This window comes from Aotus nancymaae, unplaced genomic scaffold (assembly GCF_030222135.1).
Source record: "Aotus nancymaae isolate 86718 unplaced genomic scaffold, 86718_ANA_hifiasm-v0.15.2.pri h1tg000089l, whole genome shotgun sequence".
In the NCBI taxonomy this organism is placed as follows: Eukaryota; Metazoa; Chordata; class Mammalia; order Primates; family Aotidae; genus Aotus; species Aotus nancymaae.
The window spans coordinates 21046600-21066046 of NW_026988504.1; the positions used below are offsets into that span (position 1 = coordinate 21046600).

The following is a 19447-nucleotide window of genomic DNA, read 5'->3' on the forward strand; positions in this document are numbered from 1 at the left end:
GCTTGAAGTTCATCAGTGGAATGGGTACTATAATTTGCAAAGTTCAAGTGACAATTGTGTTAAAGTTTGAAGGAGCAGATGGTCATAATTGTCAGTTTCAGAAGTAATTTGGTAAGTAAATAGTCATTTATTTGGAAACATTTTGGTCACCTAATTGTGATCTAATTCTCACATACCAGTTGGGAGTCTAATTCCATTTCATCACTCAACTAGAGCAAGGTGAGAGAAATAAGCTATTATTAATTAATAGCCAATATTTTGGAGCTCTTACTATCCACCAGAAAGTATGCTAAGTGCTTTATGTGCTTTTTACTTAATTATAATAACTTTCTGAGGTAGTTACTATTATTATTTCCAGCTAGTTAGTGGAAGAACCAGGATTTGAATCCAGGCAAACCGACTGCAGAGTCCTCACTTAAACACTACACATAAAACTGAGTTTATTTAACACAAAACACTATCCTCTAGTCTGAGATTGTGCCTGTTCTGCCTTTCAATATTAAAATGTACTTTTTATATGAAATAGTGGTGATAGATGATGTCAGGTTTGATTTTCTTTTTTTAAAGAAATCTTTACCTTGCAAAACTAAAACAACTCAATGACAGCACTACCCTCCGGTTTAAAAAAAAAGTTATTTTGCTATTTGTGGTATCTAAGTTTGAGAACCATTGACTAGAAAAGTGGAGCTCTTAGTAGTTTTCAAAGTTCTATAGAAATTTTTCACTATTTATTTTCTGATTTCAATCTCCTTGTTTTCATTAACCTTTTCCTTAAGTCCACCTCAGCCACTCACTCTTTGGTTATACATGAGACTTTGTTTGCCATTACCAGCAACCACACCACTTTGGAGATCTCAGATGTAAGCATCTTGCTCTCGCACTGCCTCCCTTTTTTCCTTACTTACTCCTAGCATTTCTCCTGTACCAACTCCAGCAACTTGGATCCCACTGGAACCTCCAGTATAATTTACCCTATCACTTCCCAATCTTTTTGTCCTCTCTTTCCTCTTTCCCCAGCTTGGTCTCCATGCTTAGTCATCATGTATATCCTCTTTATAGTCTCCAGCTTAGTCATTACACATATCCTCTTTGCATGCACCCTTACCAGGCTTGCTGCTCATCTTCTGTATGTATCAAAGCCCCAACTGTTTCTCAGCTACCTGCCTACTCTGTGACGGTACTTGTGCTGTTAAGCATGGCTTAAGAAAAACACAAAACCACGGTGTCTGATCTCACTTTAAATTTATGAACCAAATTTCAAATAAGCCCTCAATATTTCTTGGAACAGGTATTCCTTCTGTATTCCCTAGTCCAATCCATTTATTCTCCTATTCTCTGAGATGACTAGTTTCTTTTCTATTCAGCTCAACCCCAAGCACCACCTCTTCCATCCTTACCAGCAGCTGATGACCTGGAATCTTTACTTCACTGAGAAAATAGAGGCAAACAGAAGAGAACTTCATCTTCACACTACAGGATGTGTCATTGGTTGAATGAGAGAAAGAATATGATGTCCTGGAACTTCAGTTACTCCTATATCCAGTATAATTAGCAACTTAAATTCCAAAACCATACATATAAATCAAGTTTTGGCCATTTGAGATTATACTCTTTACTACCACCTTCCTTTCTCTTACTATAATCAAGAGTTGTTACTACATTTGTGCCTCAGCCAAATAAAAAGTAAGTATTTTTTAGAAAATGATTAACAGGAACAATTAGTAAAATAAGCAGTAAAATACCCAGATACAGGAAATTGAGCCAGGCATTCTGGCTTGCGCTTGTAGTCTCAGCTATTTGGGAGGCTGAGTTGGAAGGATCACTTGAGCCCAGGAATTCCAGGTTATATTGAGCTGTGTCACACCACTGCACTCCAGCCTGAGTGACAGAGCAAAACCCTGTCTCTACAAAAGTACTTGGACATAGGATATTAAGAGAAGAAACACTTTGGAACTGTGTTTAATTATACCCTTAGCCCACCTTAGTTCTTATAGATGAAAGAGGAAAGATGGAAATCACTTAGAAATGAAGATTAAAGCCTCAAACTTTGTGGAGAATGGAGGAAAAAATGCTGAGAACAGTCATGTGATAGTTTTTACCTGATACTTTTGATGGGAAAATTAGATAATAGAATCATGCTATAAATATGTTGACTTCAAATTAATTTAATCCTGTTATTTATGTCATATTGCTAAACTTTAAAATTCAGATTTGAAAAAAAGAAACGGGTAAAACCAAAAAGTCTAAATGTGTATGCCAGCTTAGATGAAATTTGTATTTATAGAACTGAATAAGAACCTGCATCTTACCTAATACTGTGAATTGCTTATGTAAATACAACAAAGGACGGTCCCTTGATGACCTGAATCTCATATGCTGAGTTTGCTTATGTAACAGCATCCGTCTGCACAGACACATTTTCCCCAACTCCCCTTGTACTTTCCAAACCTTTACGATGTTTCCCAGTATCCTCTCTTCATCCCTCATTTTGTGGATGACCTAGCTCCTGCTTCACATAGTCAACAGAACCCAATAGGAATAACCTCAGCTTTCTTCCTCCTCTTCCCTTTATTTAACTGGTCTCAGAAGGAGAAGTGTCTTTATAAGCTCCTTCTCTGTATTCCTCCTCTGTTGCCAAAGTTCCTGAAAGTGTGGTCTCCATACCTGCTATGCTACTTAGTTTTCTTCTAATTGAAAGGAAGGGACCTCAACCCCAAATGCTCTGACCCTGACCGAAGACCCTGTGGCCTAGATTGGCATGTACTCCCTGACTTCTAAACCTAGTGGCTTCTTTCCAGGCCTCATCCTCTATCCCTGCAGCATTTATCTCTGTTGTCACATTCTTCTGCTTAAAACTTTTCACAGCTTTTCATGTGCCCAGGTCAGGCCTTCAAAAATGTTGAAGCAGTAGTTTTGATGTCTTTTCTGAGCATTCACCAGTATTTTTAATGGGCATTATTGCCTGAATCTCAAATACCTTATAGCCAAAAACAAGGAATGATTTCCTGTACTCTCCAAACTGATTCCCCTTCCTCTTGCTATCTTTTGGTATCTCTAAGGTTACCATCTCAAGTTAGATGCCTTAAGGTCATCCTTGACTTCTCTTCCTTCTCTGGTTTCCATTTGTTCTCTAAACTTTGATGAGTATCTCCCACATCTTCTTTTCTTTTGCTACAACTCTTGCCTCTTTCTGTTTATTGCCTTTTGTCTGGATTATTTCAGTAATACATTCAGGAGTTTCCAATTTGGATTCCATGGGTGGACCTCAAAGGATTTAAGAACCCTCTCTAATTTGTATGCAAATTTTTTGTGCTTGTGCATTTTCCTGGGGAGGTCCGTTAGCCTATTCTATGGGAAAGACAAATAGAATGAGAGACAGTGATAATTAAATCAGGTCCACGATTTCTCCTTTGCTATTTAGTTCACTAACCCAGGGCGCTTATCTCTGAGTAGTGAGGTGGCATATAAGACATTAAGAATAAAACAGCAGCATTCGTCAGTCCAGCTTGGCAGTCAGTCCAGCAGCCAGAGATCAGAGGCTCCCCAATATCAGATGCAGGCTTTAATATCCTGGAGAAGCTCAGGAGAAAGCTGGGGCATCAGCAGGAGCAGGAGGGTGTCCTCCTTAGGCCTGTGGACCCATTTGCTCCTGTGCTTCCAGAGGACTTAGAGAGGTATGAAAACTTAACTGGCAAGAATCCAGAGTCAGCTAGTGAGTTGGTGTCCCCAGAAAAAGGTGAAGAACATGCCCCCAGCTAGCCTCCTGCCCTGTGACTCTTTGTTCTCTAGCTCTTTCTCCACTCTACCAACAGAGTTAGCTTTTAAACACGTATCTCCTGGTGTGCCTTCCGTGATTAATCACCTACACCTAAAAGGTGATTAGATTAATCACCCAAAGATGTGGGGTTTTAATCACGTATGAAATAAGTTAAAAACCTGTGGGCATGGTTTCAAGGCCTGCCAGTTAGGAACCTGCCAGCCTCATCTCCAGGCACTGCCCTCTCCTCACCCTCAAGGCTCTGGCTACAGCAGGTTACTGCTGGCTGTTTCCAGAGAACAGCTTGTGTGTCCATACCCCTATGCCTTCGATCATGCTAGTCTCTCTCTTTGGGGTGCCATTTCCTCTCCATTGCCTAACTATGAACCTCCTACTCATTCTTCCAGGCCTACATTGGATGTCAGCTCTTCCCCTGAGTCCATTCTGAATTTTCTGCCATCACTCTGGCAGAATCAGTATCTCTTGGCTATAATCCAAAAACATTTCATACGTATCTCTGATAATGTCATATTATATTGTAGATAGCCTATTTTTATTTCTGTCTTTCCTACTAAGCCAGAAATGCCCTACAGCTAGGGACTGTCTTTTTCATGTTTGTATCCCTAACACCTACCTTTGCATCTAGTCTAAACATGAGCTTAGTACACTTTTGTTGAATGGAATTAGTTATAAAGAGTTTTTATGACTCATTTAAAATTAAAGACCAATGCTTATTTAATAAGTCAGAATAGGCTGTAATAATAATAGTAATAATAAAGTCCCATTTCCACTGCTTATTCAAGTAGCTGCTTCCTTTGTGGAAGTGGATTTTGAAAGACTTTACATGTCAGTGTATGTTTTTGATGTGCTCATTTGCTTGTAGTTCTACTGCAGACCAGAGCTTCTATTACATTACTGTTGATGTTATATTTAATATATTCCATCATTTCAGATGGATATGCATTTTATATTTTTCTTTTAACCTTCATAGTAATATTCTGTGAGTTATTTTATAGTATCTGAATAAATTTAGTTCAAAATACATTAATTTGAGCATTTTCCATGTACAGAAGCATAGTTGCAAAGTTAAGATTCTTGTATTTTTATGTTATTTTGTTTTGTTAAATTTGCAAAGTCTCAGTCATTGCAAATGTGTTTTGTAGGTATTTAAATTAGCTCAGCTATGAAAGTAAGCACAATCCATAAATTAAGAGTTTCAAATAATTTTTAAAAATCATCTCTCTTCATATTCTCTAAGTTTTGTAGGAAAAGAATCAACAGTTTACTTATTCAACCTTTCACGAAGTGCATAGTAGGTGCTGGGCGTTATGCTGGGTGAATGAGGTAGTATTTGCACTTGAACAGTTGACAGTCTTAATAGGGAAGAAGCATATAAACAAAGACTTGCAGTATAAACCTTGGAGAGGAAGGAAGACTACTTTGAGAAACCGAGGTTAGGTTGAGAATAGACGAGTCTGCTGATCAATTTATGGATACAGAAGCAGAAAGATGAAGCCTTTTTTAAAAAAATATGTGAAGTAGGAACCTAGGTTATCTCTAAGAATTCATAGCAGGGGGTAGCTCTTGTGAAGAACCGTGAAGATCTGGATAATTAATAAGGAGAATTAGAGATGAGCTAACAAAGACAAGTAAAGAGTGGCATGCAGTACTGAGAAAGCAATGAGCATGGAACTGATACTGGACAGCATGAAATTCTAGAGATATCAGTCAGTAACACAGTGGTGTAATTTTCTCCAGCTATGCTCTGGCCAATGTATAGGTGCAATAAAGCCATACTGTATTCAGGGACTATGGGGTGGTTATAACAGAAGTTTACAAAGGCAAAATAGTTAAAAATCCTTCAAAGAAAGTATAACTTACTAGGGAAGGAAGTATGGTTAAGAGGAAGTTGATAAACCTAGAGAAAATGAAGACATTAAGAAGCTACAGATCAGAAGGCCTGGTATGTTGCGGGTACTCAGCATATCTTCATTTTCTCCTTCCTGGATGCCCTCTCCCCATGCATGTTTCACTACCACCGCCACCACTTGCCTCAGCTATGGTTTATACATATGAATAGTTTCAAATCTATTTGAAACTGATAATAACAGTTGGCTCAGAGGACAAGGTTAGGAGCCAGACTTAACATCTTCATCCAGTGTGTCCCTGTAACCTAGATGCTGGTAGTGCTTGGTGGTATTGACCTCTAGGAGAAGCTTGAGGCTTCTCCCGTTATCCCCCTACCACTCATACTTGAATGAGTCAAAGGCCAAAAGCATTTTATTGGGCAGTGGTTCTTAGGACAGGGATTTACTCTGTGATGAGAAGGGTTAAGACTGTAAGCCATCAAGTGTTTCCCCTCTCTCCATGCTTAACCAAAGGTGCAGATCTTCTTACTTTCAAGGATTTATTTATTTATTTATTTATTTATTTATTTATTTTTTAAGATGGGGTTTCACCATGATGGCCAGGTTGGTCTTGAACTCCTGACCTCAGGTGATCCACCCACCTTGGCCTCCCAAAGTGCTAGGATTACAGGCGTGAGCCACCGCGCCTGGCACTTTCAAGGATTTAAAAAGGAGTCTTTTCTCAGCATAAAGAAGGAAGTAAAGACCAGTTCAGACAGTCCAAAGGGTCTTCCTCCTCAGAATCTAAAGTTTCTAGTAGAGTTGTTTGCATCTTGTGATTTTCCTTGAGTAATCAAAAGTATTGTACTTTTTTCTTAAAAATATGCTTTCTATGCAACAATCTTGCATGTTCTTCACATGTACCCCAAAACCTAAAATGCAATAAAAATATATGCTTTTTAATACTTTTATTTCAAATAAGGATAAACTATTGTCCATGGAAACATACTATTTATATCGCGTTTTCAGAAATTTCCTTTTTTACTCATACTTAGAAGTGTTACCCTGAAATCTAGTAATTATTTCACAGAGTGCTTTTTTGGGTATAATATAAAGATATTAAATAATTTTAATAGCAAGTAGTTTTTGGTTACATGAATGAATTGTGAAGTCTGAGATTTTAGTGCACCCCGTTGTCCAAGTAGTGTACATTGTACCCAATATGTAGATTTTCATTCCTCACTCCCCTTCCACCTTCCCCACTTCTGAGTTTCCAAAGTCCATTATACCACTGTCTACGCTTTCATGTACCCATAACTTAGCTCCCATTTATAAGTGGAAACATACAGTATTTGATTTTCTATTCTTGAGTTCACTTAGAAGAATGGCTTCTAACTCCAATCATGTTGCAGCAAAAGATGTTATTTTGTTCTTTTTTATGGTGGAGTAGTAGTCTATGGGGGGGGTTGTGTATACACACACATATATATAATTTTTATATATCTATGTAAAATAAAGCAAACTTTTTATTTTAGTATAGACAGGGTCATGCTGTGTTGCCTAGGCTGTTTTCATACTCCTAGGCTCAAGCGAGCCACCACATCCAGCCAAAAATAATATTTCCCAATTATAATTTCAGAGTTAAAAGTATTTGTTCAAAATGATGGCGCGAATGTACTTTTCCAGAGACCTTTAACTGGCAGCTTTTCCCCCTCCTACAGTTATAGGAATTGTTTCTGGATTTTTGGTTGCATATTCCTGTTCATGACTCATGGACATTAACATACGTGGATGGTATCACTATGTTTTTCCCAAAGTGCATGTGAAGAAGAAAAACTTCTCTTTAGAGTCTTACTTGGATTCTAGTTAGCTGATACAAGACTGTTTTCTTTTTTTTTTCAGGTTGTAAACATGTTAAAGGCATCCTGTTATATGGACCCCCAGGTTGTGGTAAGACTCTCTTGGCTCGACAGATTGGCAAGATGTTGAATGCAAGAGAGCCCAAAGTGGTCAATGGGCCAGAAATCCTTAACAAATATGTGGGAGAATCAGAGGCTAACATTCGCAAACTTTTTGCTGATGCTGAAGAGGAGCAAAGGAGGGTAATGTGAATATAAGTGTAATTTAGTAAAAGTTTATCACTCACTCTATGCTGAATGAGACCCAGAGTTATGGAGGCAAAATTGTTACTTTGATTTATATTTTGAAGCGACTTGCAGGTAACTGTACTTAGTACCTAGTTTATGTATGGCACTGCATGGGGACTGTGGGAGATTGACATGATGAGCAGATGTTGTTACTCACATATTCCTATAAACAAAAGCAGGTGATTGTGTAAGCCAGAGGTTTTGCAAAAACAGGTCATGAATATATTTTCAAGTGACACTTTTATTCCATATTGCTTCCAAAGACTCGTACTCATTATCTTTTGGAAAAAGAGGAAATTAAATCCATAAATAGACTTATGGAATTATATAAGGTTCACGTGGAGAAAGCTATCTTACTTCACACTGAGTCTTGGTCAGCTGTAGGTGACAGGATTGAGTTGTCAGAGCTCAAAGGAAAGCTTGATTTGGGCCTCATAAAAAATGAAATTATTTAAAAATCGAAACAGAGTTTACTAATTGTGATAGTCAGTTTTACATGTCAACTTGACTAGGACATAAAGTGCCTACATATTAGGTAAAACATTTTGGTTATGTCTGTGAGGATGTTTCTGGATAAAATTAGCATTTGAGTTGATAGACTGAGAATAGCAGATTGCCCTCCCTAATGTGGGCAGACCCCATTCAATCAGTTTAAGGCCTGAACAGAATAAAAAGGCTGACTTTCCTACAAGTAAGAGGGAATTTGCTCTGCCTGGTTGCTTTGAGTTGGGACATTGGTTTGGATGCAAACTGAAACATCAGCTCTTCCTGAGTCTCAAGCTTGCAGACCTTTGGACTAGAATTAAATAATATTGGCTCTCCTTGGCCTCCAGGTCGCTGACTGCAGATCTTGGGACTTGTCAGCCTCTGAAATTATAGATTTATCTTAAGGAATTGGCTAAAACAATTATGGAGGCTGACATGTATATTTGTGTGTATATGCATACATACATATTCATAGAGATTTATCATAAGTAATACACACACACACACACACACACACGAACATTCTATTGGTTCTGTTTCTCTGGAGAACTCTGATTAATATCCTGATACTAACATATTTTTTTCATTGATAGAAAGTTTAAAAACAATGCCATGAGATTTCTGGTTCTAGTAATACAGTAGACTAGGTAACCAGAAAACCTTCCTTTTACAAACACCTTCAGATGCTGAGTATACACTGTACCCCTTAAATATGTACAATTATGTGCCAATTAAACACAAAATAAAACTTAAAAAATTCTGGATAAAATTATTTTAAATGCATATTTGAGCTCTTCAGAAAGAAATGTGGATCTCCAGGAAATTAGAGTGGTAAGATACAGACTGCAGCTTTTGATTTTATAATGTATGAGTTTGGGTTTTAGTCCCCACTAGGGAACAGAAGATGAGTCCTTGAACCCACTTTCAGTGTGGACTAGGAACTGGTACCTTCAAAGGGGTGATATGTCTATGAAAAGAGTGGACTAGAAAATACCTGTCACCACCACAGAGAAATTAACAAAAATATTTAATTGCCTGGGTTCTGGAATGGAAGCTGGGGAATCTCCCATGGGAATTCTAAACCATGGATCCTTGTTCATGCTGGTTTAGAATTAGGATAAATATATACTACCTATGTGGCCTGAAACCCCAAGCTGAGAAATTAGTTAAAAAATTATCTGGGTGCAGTGGCTCATGCCTGTAGTCTCAGCTACTTGGAAGGCTGAGATGGAAGGGTCACTAGAACCCAGGAGTTCTAGGCTGTAATGAGCTATTATTGTGCCATTGCGCTCTAACCTGGATGACAATGCAAGACCCTATGTTTAAAAAATAAAATACAATAGTCCCAGGCTAGTGATAGCATAAGTTTTCAGATATAAGCAAACCCCAAGGGGTGCTCCAACAACCTAGGCTGTAAGAAATAGAAAATGTAGTCATGAAAATTTAAAACTCAGCAACCATGTTAAATATAAGACAACAAATTTCAGCTGAAGAGAGAAGCGGTATAAGCAGAATAAATCTAAAGAAATCACCCAGAATGTATCACAGAGAGACAAAGGGATGGAAAAGATGAAAGTTTAGATAACAAAGCTAAAATGAGAAATCCAAATAGAATAGTATAGAGGCATTATTCACAAAGAGAATGACAGAATTTTCTAGAACTGATAAAAGACCTAAGTACTCAGATTCAGGTAGCACATGAGCCCATATAGGATAAATGAAAATTAACTTATTTCTAAACTTGTTATAGGCAAATGCCAAAGAAAAAATCTTAATAACAAAAGAAAGACATGGAGATGACTTAAAAGGGGTATCCATTATGTTGATAGCAAACTTTTCCATAACAGAAAGAGAGAACAAAAAGCAGTAGAATATTATCTTCATAGAGCTAAGTGAAAATAACTGTCAACTTAAAAGTTAATACCCAGCTTAATTCTCATTCAGGAATGAGAGTGGAATAAAGACTTTTTTTCCTTCGGGCAAAGGATAATAGAATTAACTAGTTGCAGAAGCTTGTTGGAAGATTATGAAGCAGGATGTACTGAGAGTGAAGGCAATCAAATCCAGAAGAAAACAGTAGATCCAAGAAACCATGATGAGCAATGAAATTGGCGAAAATATAGATAATGTCTGGGAGTTCTACTTCTAGTAGTGGGAAATTAGGTCATTTGAATCATGCTTTCCACTGAAGACTACCAGAAAATCTCAACATAATATTTAGACATGTTTTGCTTGAAGGCATCAATGAAGAAAAATGGAGGCCTAGAAAAAAGGTCCTCCTGGTGTTCCTCCTGAGATGTTAGCCAGTTCTGCAGGAAGCTTCTAAAAGCTAAGCAGCCCTTTTGACAGGCTAGTGGAAGTAATGGGGGCAGAGATTAGAGCCCATGGCCCCTGAGGAGGGGACACCTGATGAACATAACTTATTCTGAGTCAGGACCCTGAAGGACTACACCATAGGAGCAAGGGTTAACCAGAAATAAACATACCCTCCCTGAGGCTGCAGATCAGCTTTGAATCATGTCAGTCCCTAAAATTAGATTGAGGGTTCCTAAATTGCTAGTGCCCCTAGGCATCTGGCAGAATTGTAAATCCTTCCTGGGGGAAAGTAATATCATGTAAGGTCACAAATTATTTCTACTTTGCAAATGCAGTGTCTGGCTTAAAATCAAAAGCAACTGGACACAAACAACATCAAGAAAAAGAAAAATGGTAGAAAGAAACAGCCTCCAGATACTGGAATTCTCAGATATAGACTTTTGAAATAATTATACTTATCACATTCAAGGGGATAAATGACAAGACTAAGATTTTTGGCAGAGTACTGGAAACTGTAAAAGCAAACAAATGTAAATTCTAGAACTGAGAAAATCAGTAAGCAAAATTAACTCAAGTGAAGGAGTTTAAATAGCAGGTTAGACACATCTGAAGAGAGAATTAGTGTACTGAAAGATATAAGATGAAAATAACCAGAGACAAAGAATGAAAGGAATTAAGAGAAAGTAAGAGAGAGAGAAAATACCATTTAAAGGTCTGGTGCATGTATTTAAAGTTCCAGAAAGACAAGAGAAAGAGGATGGATCAAAACCAGAATTTGAAGGGAAAATGGTTTAGAACTTTCCAAAACTGATGGAAAACATTAGTCCATAAATTGTAGAAATGATATGAACCCCAAGCAGAAGAAATACTGAAGTATATATAGGCATCATTGTTAAACTGCTGAAAACCAAAAACAAGAGAAAAATCTTAAAAGCAGCTAGAGAACAAAGGAAAATTGCCTTCAAATAAGCAACAACTAGCTAGTAGCTGTCTTCTCAACAGAAATGATGGAAACAAAAAGTCAATCATTTTTAAAGAGCTGAAAGAAAATAACTGTCAGCTTAGAATTTTATATCCAGTAAATGGATGAACGATCATAGATGGAATACAAGACAGTAATGAAAATAAATAGCCTATAGCTATATACAGTTGTGAATCTCACAAACAAATTATTGAGCAAAAGAAACCAGATTTTAAAAGAACACATGCGGGAGGCCGAGGCGGGTGGATCACGAGGTCAAGAGATCGAGACCATCCTGGTCAACATGGTGAAACCCCGTCTCTACTAAAGATACAAAAAATTAGCTGGGCATGGTGGTGCGTGCCTGTAATCCCAGCTACTCAGGAGACTGAGGCAGGAGAATTGCCTGAACCCAGGAGGCAGAGGTTGCAGTGAGCCGAGATCGCGCCATTGCACTCCAGCCTGGGTAACAGGAGCGACACTCCGTCTAAAAAAAAAAAAAAAAAAAAGAACACATGCGGTATGATTCCATTTATAGAGAGCTCACCTAAAATATAGTATTTAATCATGCATGCTTGGGTGGTAAAACTATAAAGGAAAATGAGTAATTACTATAAAAATCAGATTGTGGTTACCTATGGAGAAGGGTCAGGGAGGAGTGCTCGGGAGGGTTGTGAGGAGGTGCTCTCAGGATGCTGGCAGTGTTCTGTTTCTTATTATGATTTACATGGGTATTGATTTTCTGACAGTTCATTGAGGCATGTATGCATATTTTGTGAACTTTTCTCTATTTTATCTTGGAATAAAAAGTTTTGAAAATAAATTTTAACAGCATTAACTGTGTAAAACAACAATAATGATATGGATACTTTTAAAGGATAGAACTAAAATATGGAAGAAAATGTTTGGGAAGTAGATTAAATTCATGTAAGAGCCTTGTGTTATTGGGGAAGAAGACAGGGAGTCGAGACCAGCCTGGCCAGCATGGTGAAACCCCATCTCTACTAAAAAAATACAAAAATTAGCCAGGCATGGTGGCGCACACGTATAATCCCAGCTACTCAGGAGACTGAGGTAGGAGAATCACTTGCACCCGGGAGGCGGAGGTTGCAGTGAGCTGAGATTGCACCACTGCGCTCCAGCCTAGGCAACAAAAGGGAAACTCTGTGTCCAAAAAAAAAAGAAGAAGAAGATGATGATAATGTTAGTTAACATGAAACTTTAAGTCAAATGTGCATGTGAAAGTTACACGTTTTGCTCAAACTTTTCTAAAGCATAGAGAGGAGCTGGGGAAGAAACATAGGAAACTCAAATACTTTAGAAGGCAAGAAAGAAATAACAAGACTCAAAGACAATGTGATGATACTGAAAAGGTAATTTTAAAAACAATTTCGCTTATAGCAGAAATCAGGATGTAAAGTGCCTAGGAGTCCATCTAACAGGAAATGTACAAGACCTTTAAGGAGACATTATAAACATTTTCAAAAATCTTTTTTTAAGGAGCTAATAAATGGTAAGATATAACATTGTATGGGAGTATATCATGTATGTATATCATGTATGGGAGTACCGACAATGTCATAACGACAGTTCTGCCCATCTTGGTCTATAAATTAAGTGTATTTCCAGTGAAGCCTAATAGGAATATTTTGGCATTTGACAACTTGATTCTAATTTTTTTTGAAGCTTGAAGAGCCATGAAAGTTTTGAAGAGTAATGATTTCCTTTTATCACATATCAAGACTTACTAGAAAGCTATAGTAATTAGTTTTATATATTCATGCAAAAACAGACCAAGGAAACAATAGAACACAGGAAGGAAGAGCCCGCTATATGACAGGTGGTGATACAGATCAGAGGGGAATAATGAGCTGACTGTGCCATAAATGGAGCTGAGATCATTGGCTACCTGTTTAGAAGAAGATAAAATGCAGTTTCTTCTTCACAGTACACAAAATTGCACATGGATTTACCAAAAATAAAAAACAAGAAAGAAAACTTATTTAGAATAAAAACAGGCAAAAATGTTTTAAGGTTTGAGGCTAGGGAAGAATTGATTTAGAAAGTAAATCCACTAGAAGTGTTAATTTGGCTACGTTAATATCAAGAAAATTATGTATGACAAATTACACTAAATACAAATGTCTCGAACTGGGAGAAGATATTTGCAATGTATATTATCTATAAATAATTGACATCCTCTATAATAAATTGTCTATGAAAAGTCTTGTATAATAAATAAGAAAAATACAAACGCCACGATTTAAAAAAAAAAAAAAAATCAGAGGATTTGAACGTGTAGTTCTCAGGGAAAGAACCCAATAGAAGAAAAGCAAATGAAAAGATATTCAGGAAAATGTATAATGAAAGAGGGATTATTTCTTAAACAACCCGGTAAAATTTACAACAACTGATAAAACGAAGAATTTGTGATGTTACGGAGAAACAGGGTCTCATATATGTTGCTAGCTGGAGTATAAACTAGAAGAATATACCAAGTGGGTAGTATCTTGCAAATAAATTTGACATCTTACCAAAATGAAGATGCACAAACCCCATGACCCATGAGTTCTACTTCAAGACTGCTACCTATGATAAACAGCATAACATGTACCAGGATATTGATTGCCATGCTATTTATAATAGAGGGAAAAAGAAACATCTTTACTCTTCCTTAGTAGGAAATGGAATATCATACAGATATTAAAATGAATGTGCTGAGTGCAGTGGCCCACACCTGTAATCCCAGCACTTCAGGAAGCCGAGGCAGAGGATCTCTTGAGCCCAGGAGTTGAAGACCAGCCTGGGCAACATAGTGAGACCTCACCTCTACAGAAATAAAATTTAAAAATTAGCCAGGCATGGTGGCACATGCCTGTGGTCCCAGCTACTTGGGAGGCTGAGGTGGGAGGGTCACTTGAGCCTGGGAGGTCAAGGCTGCAGTGAGCTGTGATAGTGCCACTGCACTTCAGCTTGGGCAACAGAGTGAGACCCTGTCTCAAAAAAATAAAATGAATAATAGATTTACAGGGATCGACATGAATAACGCTCAGAAATATAACAGCTCATCTTTTTAAAAAATCTAGTAAGCTCTACTAAATTTATCCTGCCATTTCTTGCCTTTTAAAATTTTTCTTGAGGGTAAAATAATATTAAATATTCCCTTTATAGCAATCCTTGCAATGGTTTAAGTCTGCTTGTTGGGTCCTTAATTGTTTCAGTTTTATACAAGGTGGCTTCCTTTCCTGCTTTCTAGCATTTCATTAAGTTCTTGTTCAGGTTTCCAGCTAGATCAGTCTCATTTGTTCTGGCAGGTGTGGGTCTTGGTGGGTTGGTGCAAGTCCAGTAACTATTTAAACTCTTCAGAAAGTCCCAGAACCAATTCAGTTTTGCAGTTCATTCCTAATACTAAAATTGTTTCTGCTTCATATATATATATATATTTTTTGAGACGGAGTTTCTCTCTTGTTACCCAGGCTGGAGTGCAATGGCGCGATCTCGGCTCACCGCAACCTCCGCCTCCTGGGTTCAGGCAATTCTCCTGCCTCAGCCTCCTGAGTAGCTGGGATTACAGGCACGCGCCACCATGCCCAGCTAATTTTTTGTATTTTTAGTAGAGACGGGGCTTCACCATGTTGACCAGGATGGTCTCGATCTCTTGACCTCGTGATCCACCTGCCTCGGCCTCCCAAAGTGCTGGGATTACAGGCTTGAGCCACCGCGCCCGGCGGGCAGAATTCTTGAGGCATTTTTCTATTTTTTTTTTTTTTTTGAGACAGAGTCTTGCTCTGTTGCCCAGGCTAGAGTGCAGTGGCGCGATCTCGGCTCACTGCAACCTCTGCCTCTCAGGTTCAAGCAATTCTCCTGCCTCAGGCTCCTATGTAGCTGGGACAACAGGTGCGTGCCACCACACCCAGCTAACTTTTGTATTTTCAGTAAAGACAGGGTTTCACCAGGTTAGCCAGGATGGTCTTGATCTCTAGACCTCGCGATCCGCCTGCTTCAGCCTCCCAAAGTGCTGGGATTACAGGCGTGAGCCACCGTGCCCGGCCCTCATATATCTTTTTAACCCGCAGTATACCAAGAAAAACAGTCATCACAATTTACTATCTAGGTTGAAGAAACTCGTTTTAAAAATTATTTTAGGTTATTTTCCAAATAATTTACAAAACAGAAGAATAAAGAGATAATAAACAACTATTAAAATTTAAAAAGAACTTAAATATAGCAAATCAAATTTTTATTCCATGTTTTCCTGGTTTTGAAGTGTTTCAGATTTTGTTTTTGGAATATTTGCATATATACATAATGAGATATCTTGGCGTTGGGACTCAGGTCTAAACATGAAACCCACTTATGTTTCGTATACACATTGTACACACAAGCCTGAAGGTAATTCTGTACAGTATTTTAAATTTTGTTACTGAACCAAAGTCTGTGTACATTGAACCATCAGAAAGCTAAGGTGTCACTGTCTCAGCCACTAGATGTGAACAGTCTATGGTTGGTTGGCATCACCATTGTTTCTGACTGTAAATTTATATACCTGATAAGCAATTGTTTTCTTACACGTATTGAGACACAAGTACTTAACAGTAAAAAGTATGACACACCATTAATACAGGGAAAAAATAGTTTAGGGTAACTAAGCAGCACAGTGGCATTACCAGAATACCTGGATCAGCCGTTAAACAACAGCAACACCAAACAGCAGCAGTTTCAGTCACCATCTATGATGTCGTGGGGTTTTTTTTGTTTTGGTTTGGTTTGGTTTTTGAGACAGGGTCTCACTCCATCGCCCAGCTGAAGTGCAGTGGCACCATCGTGGCTCACTGCAGCCTCAATTCCTGGGCCCAAGCCATCCTCCTACTTCAGCCTCCCGAGTAGCTGGGACTACAGGTATATGCCACCACACATGGTTAATTTTTAAATTTTTTTTATAGAGACAGGGTCTCCCTATGTTTCCCAGGCTAGTCTCAAACTCCTGGGCTCAAGCGATCCTCCTGCCTCAGCCTCCCAAAGTGCTGAGATGACAGGTGTAAGCTACCATACCCAACTGATGTTATGTTTTGATTAAGAGATTACCATACAGTAACCTCCTGGGGGATGCTGAATAAACTGTGTGGTACATCTTTCAGATTTTGGAACATTTTGGATTTTGAATTTTTGGATTAGGGATACTCAACCTGTATACCCCAAATGGGCAGGAGCCTTTGAATGCAACTAACTGTTCATCAGCTGTCCTGCATGAACTGATAAATACTGGTTCTAAGTTTCAAATACATCTCTGATGGCTTCGAAATTATTATTATGTCTAGTTCTTCTTGTACTTACATTATCAAAACATCATGCTTTAAGAATTTTTTTGAGATCTTTGGCTCATAATTTTCTTGAAGAGAGGATGACTATCATATGTTCCACAATTGTGAAACATTTTTATTTTCAGATTCATAGATACCTTCCAGAATGATCAATTCAGTTTTTTATGGTCAATCCAGTTTTTTAATGTCTACTTCATCTATTTTTCCTGTCTCTCTGTAATACCTGCCTTCAACATCTGTCTACTTTTAAACTAGATCAAGAAAATTTTGGTGCACAAATGAAATAAAAGATGAAAGAATACTGTCATGTGTCCTTTTAGCAAAATGGAATGGCCTTGTTTCTTGTCACAAAATATCGCACAATGAACTTTCTATTGAATAAGTAACTGAATGAAAATGCTGTATTTTTCTTTGTTCTTGGATTAAAAGTATGTTATTTATTCATTGATTCTTGAATTTGAGAAAATGTATGTAGGGTATCATCATCTGAAGACACATAGACTGAGATATAATCATCCATTTCAGCATCTTTATTAGAGTCTTAAGTGCTGCTATCTCATTCTTAACATTCAACTTCTGACTCATCTAATAATTATAAAATAGTTCCTTCAGATTTTCTTCGTCATTCTGGCCCAAGAGCTTAAAAATGTTAATTCTTAATTGTATTTACCTAGAATCAGGCCACAAAGGTGTTATCTCCAGACTTCTTTTATGCCTTCTTGAAAGATAACACAGTACCTTACACAACACAGTAAGAAAACTGAAGAATGATGTCATAGTGATATTTGTTTCACTGTTATATCATTCTTCTAAGTAATTTTGTCATTTTTTAAAATTATACTTTAAGTTCTGGGATACATGTGCAGAATGTGCAGGTTTGTTATATAGGTATACACGTGCCATGGTGGTTTGCTGCACCCATCAACTTGTCATGTACATTAGGTATTTCTCCTAATGCTATCCTTCCCTTAGCCTCCCTACCCTCCAACAGGCCCCAGTGTGTGATGTTCCCCTCTCGTGACCATTTGTTCTCATTGTTCAATACCCATTTATGAGGGAGAGCATTCGGTGTTTGGTTTTCTGTTCCTGTGTTAGTTTGCTGAGAGTGATGGTTTCCAGCTTCATCCATGTCCCCGCAAAGGGCATGAACTCATCCTTTTTTATGGCTGCATAGTATTCCATGGTGTATATGTGCCACGTTTTCTTTATCCAGTCTATCATTGATGGGCATTTGGGTTGGTTACAAGTCTTTGCTGTTGTGGACAGTGCGGCAATAATATATGTGTGCATCCATCTTTATAGTAGAATGATTTATAATCTTTTGGATATATAGCCAGTAATGGCATTGCTGGGTCAAATGGTATTTCTGGTTATAGATCCTTGTGGAATTGCCACACTGTCAAAACAGAATGGTACTGGTACCAAAACAGATATATAGACCAATGAAACAGAACAGAGGCCTCAGAAATAACGCCACACATCTACAGCCATCTGATCTTTGACAAACCTGACAAAAACAAGCAATGGGGAAAGGATTCCCTATTTAATAAATGATGTTGGGAAAGTTGGCTATGCAGAAAACTGAAACTGGACCCCTTCCTTACACCTTATACAAACATTAACTCAAGATGGGTTAAAGACTTAAATGTAAGACCTAAAACCATAAAAATCCTAGAAGAAAACCTAGACAATACCATTTAGGACATAGACATGGGCAAAGATTTCATTCTTCTATTTTCTTATTTTAATCCTTTTTAAGCATAGTTGAGAATAATTGATGAGTATTGATGTAATTTCTAGTATAATGAAATAGCATAATGTTTCTTAGATTTATAAAAAGATCTAGTAGATCTAAATGGTAATTGTAAGATACAGTGAGTTTTATGCTATTTTTTAAAATACGAGATTTTTGTTTGTTTTTTTTTTTTGCTTTTTTGCTCTTTGGAAGACTTACAAAAAGGAAAAAAGTAATAAAATATCAATTTTTATAAATAATACTGCTCAAAACAGAAACTTAGAAACTGAGGTTAGGTCTGACGGACCCTAATGAGATACCAAGGATTAAACACTAGGCAGAAGCAAGTTAAAATGCCATATGAAGAAGCATTTTATAAAATCTCAGTTGTGATAGTTACCACATAGCTACATAGGCAACTTTGGTGCTGTTTTTAAACTGGCAAGCAGTTTAAATATTAAACTACTGATGATAAAATTGAGTTGGAAAAGAATTTCTAAATTGATATTAATTATAGCCAGCCTTTTCAGTTACACCTTTCTCACATCTAGAAATGGCTTGATGTACTCAGCTAATGACCCCATGAAGGATATATGTGTGTTACATAATAAAAGCATTGCCTCTGTAAATTTGGACAGTCCACGCTGACAGAGATGAACACTTGCATATAGGTCAAACTAGTTAAATATAGAACAGCCGCTTTCGAAAGCTGTTGCCACGGCTCAACAGCATCAGCTCTGTTTCTATGGAGAAAGACTTTGCAGATGTTAAAAACAGAGCTAGAAGCCAATGAATTGAAGAGGATTGCGATTGTGGAAATTTAAATATTTTGGTAAAGGGCTTATTGATGAATCAGCTATATTAGTCTGTGAACATT

At 37.6% G+C, this 19447-nt stretch overlaps 1 protein-coding gene across 1 annotated transcript in view; it reads left to right on the forward strand.

Moving 5' to 3' along the window:
• The window catches only part of NSF (N-ethylmaleimide sensitive factor, vesicle fusing ATPase), a 161602-nt gene that overhangs the window by 72694 nt on the left and 69461 nt on the right, over positions 1 to 19447 (forward strand). Inside the window, exon 9 of the mRNA XM_064369291.1 lies at positions 7507 to 7706. Within this exon, the coding sequence (XP_064225361.1) occupies positions 7507 to 7706 (200 nt within the window). The remainder of the gene's footprint in view (positions 1 to 7506; positions 7707 to 19447) is intronic.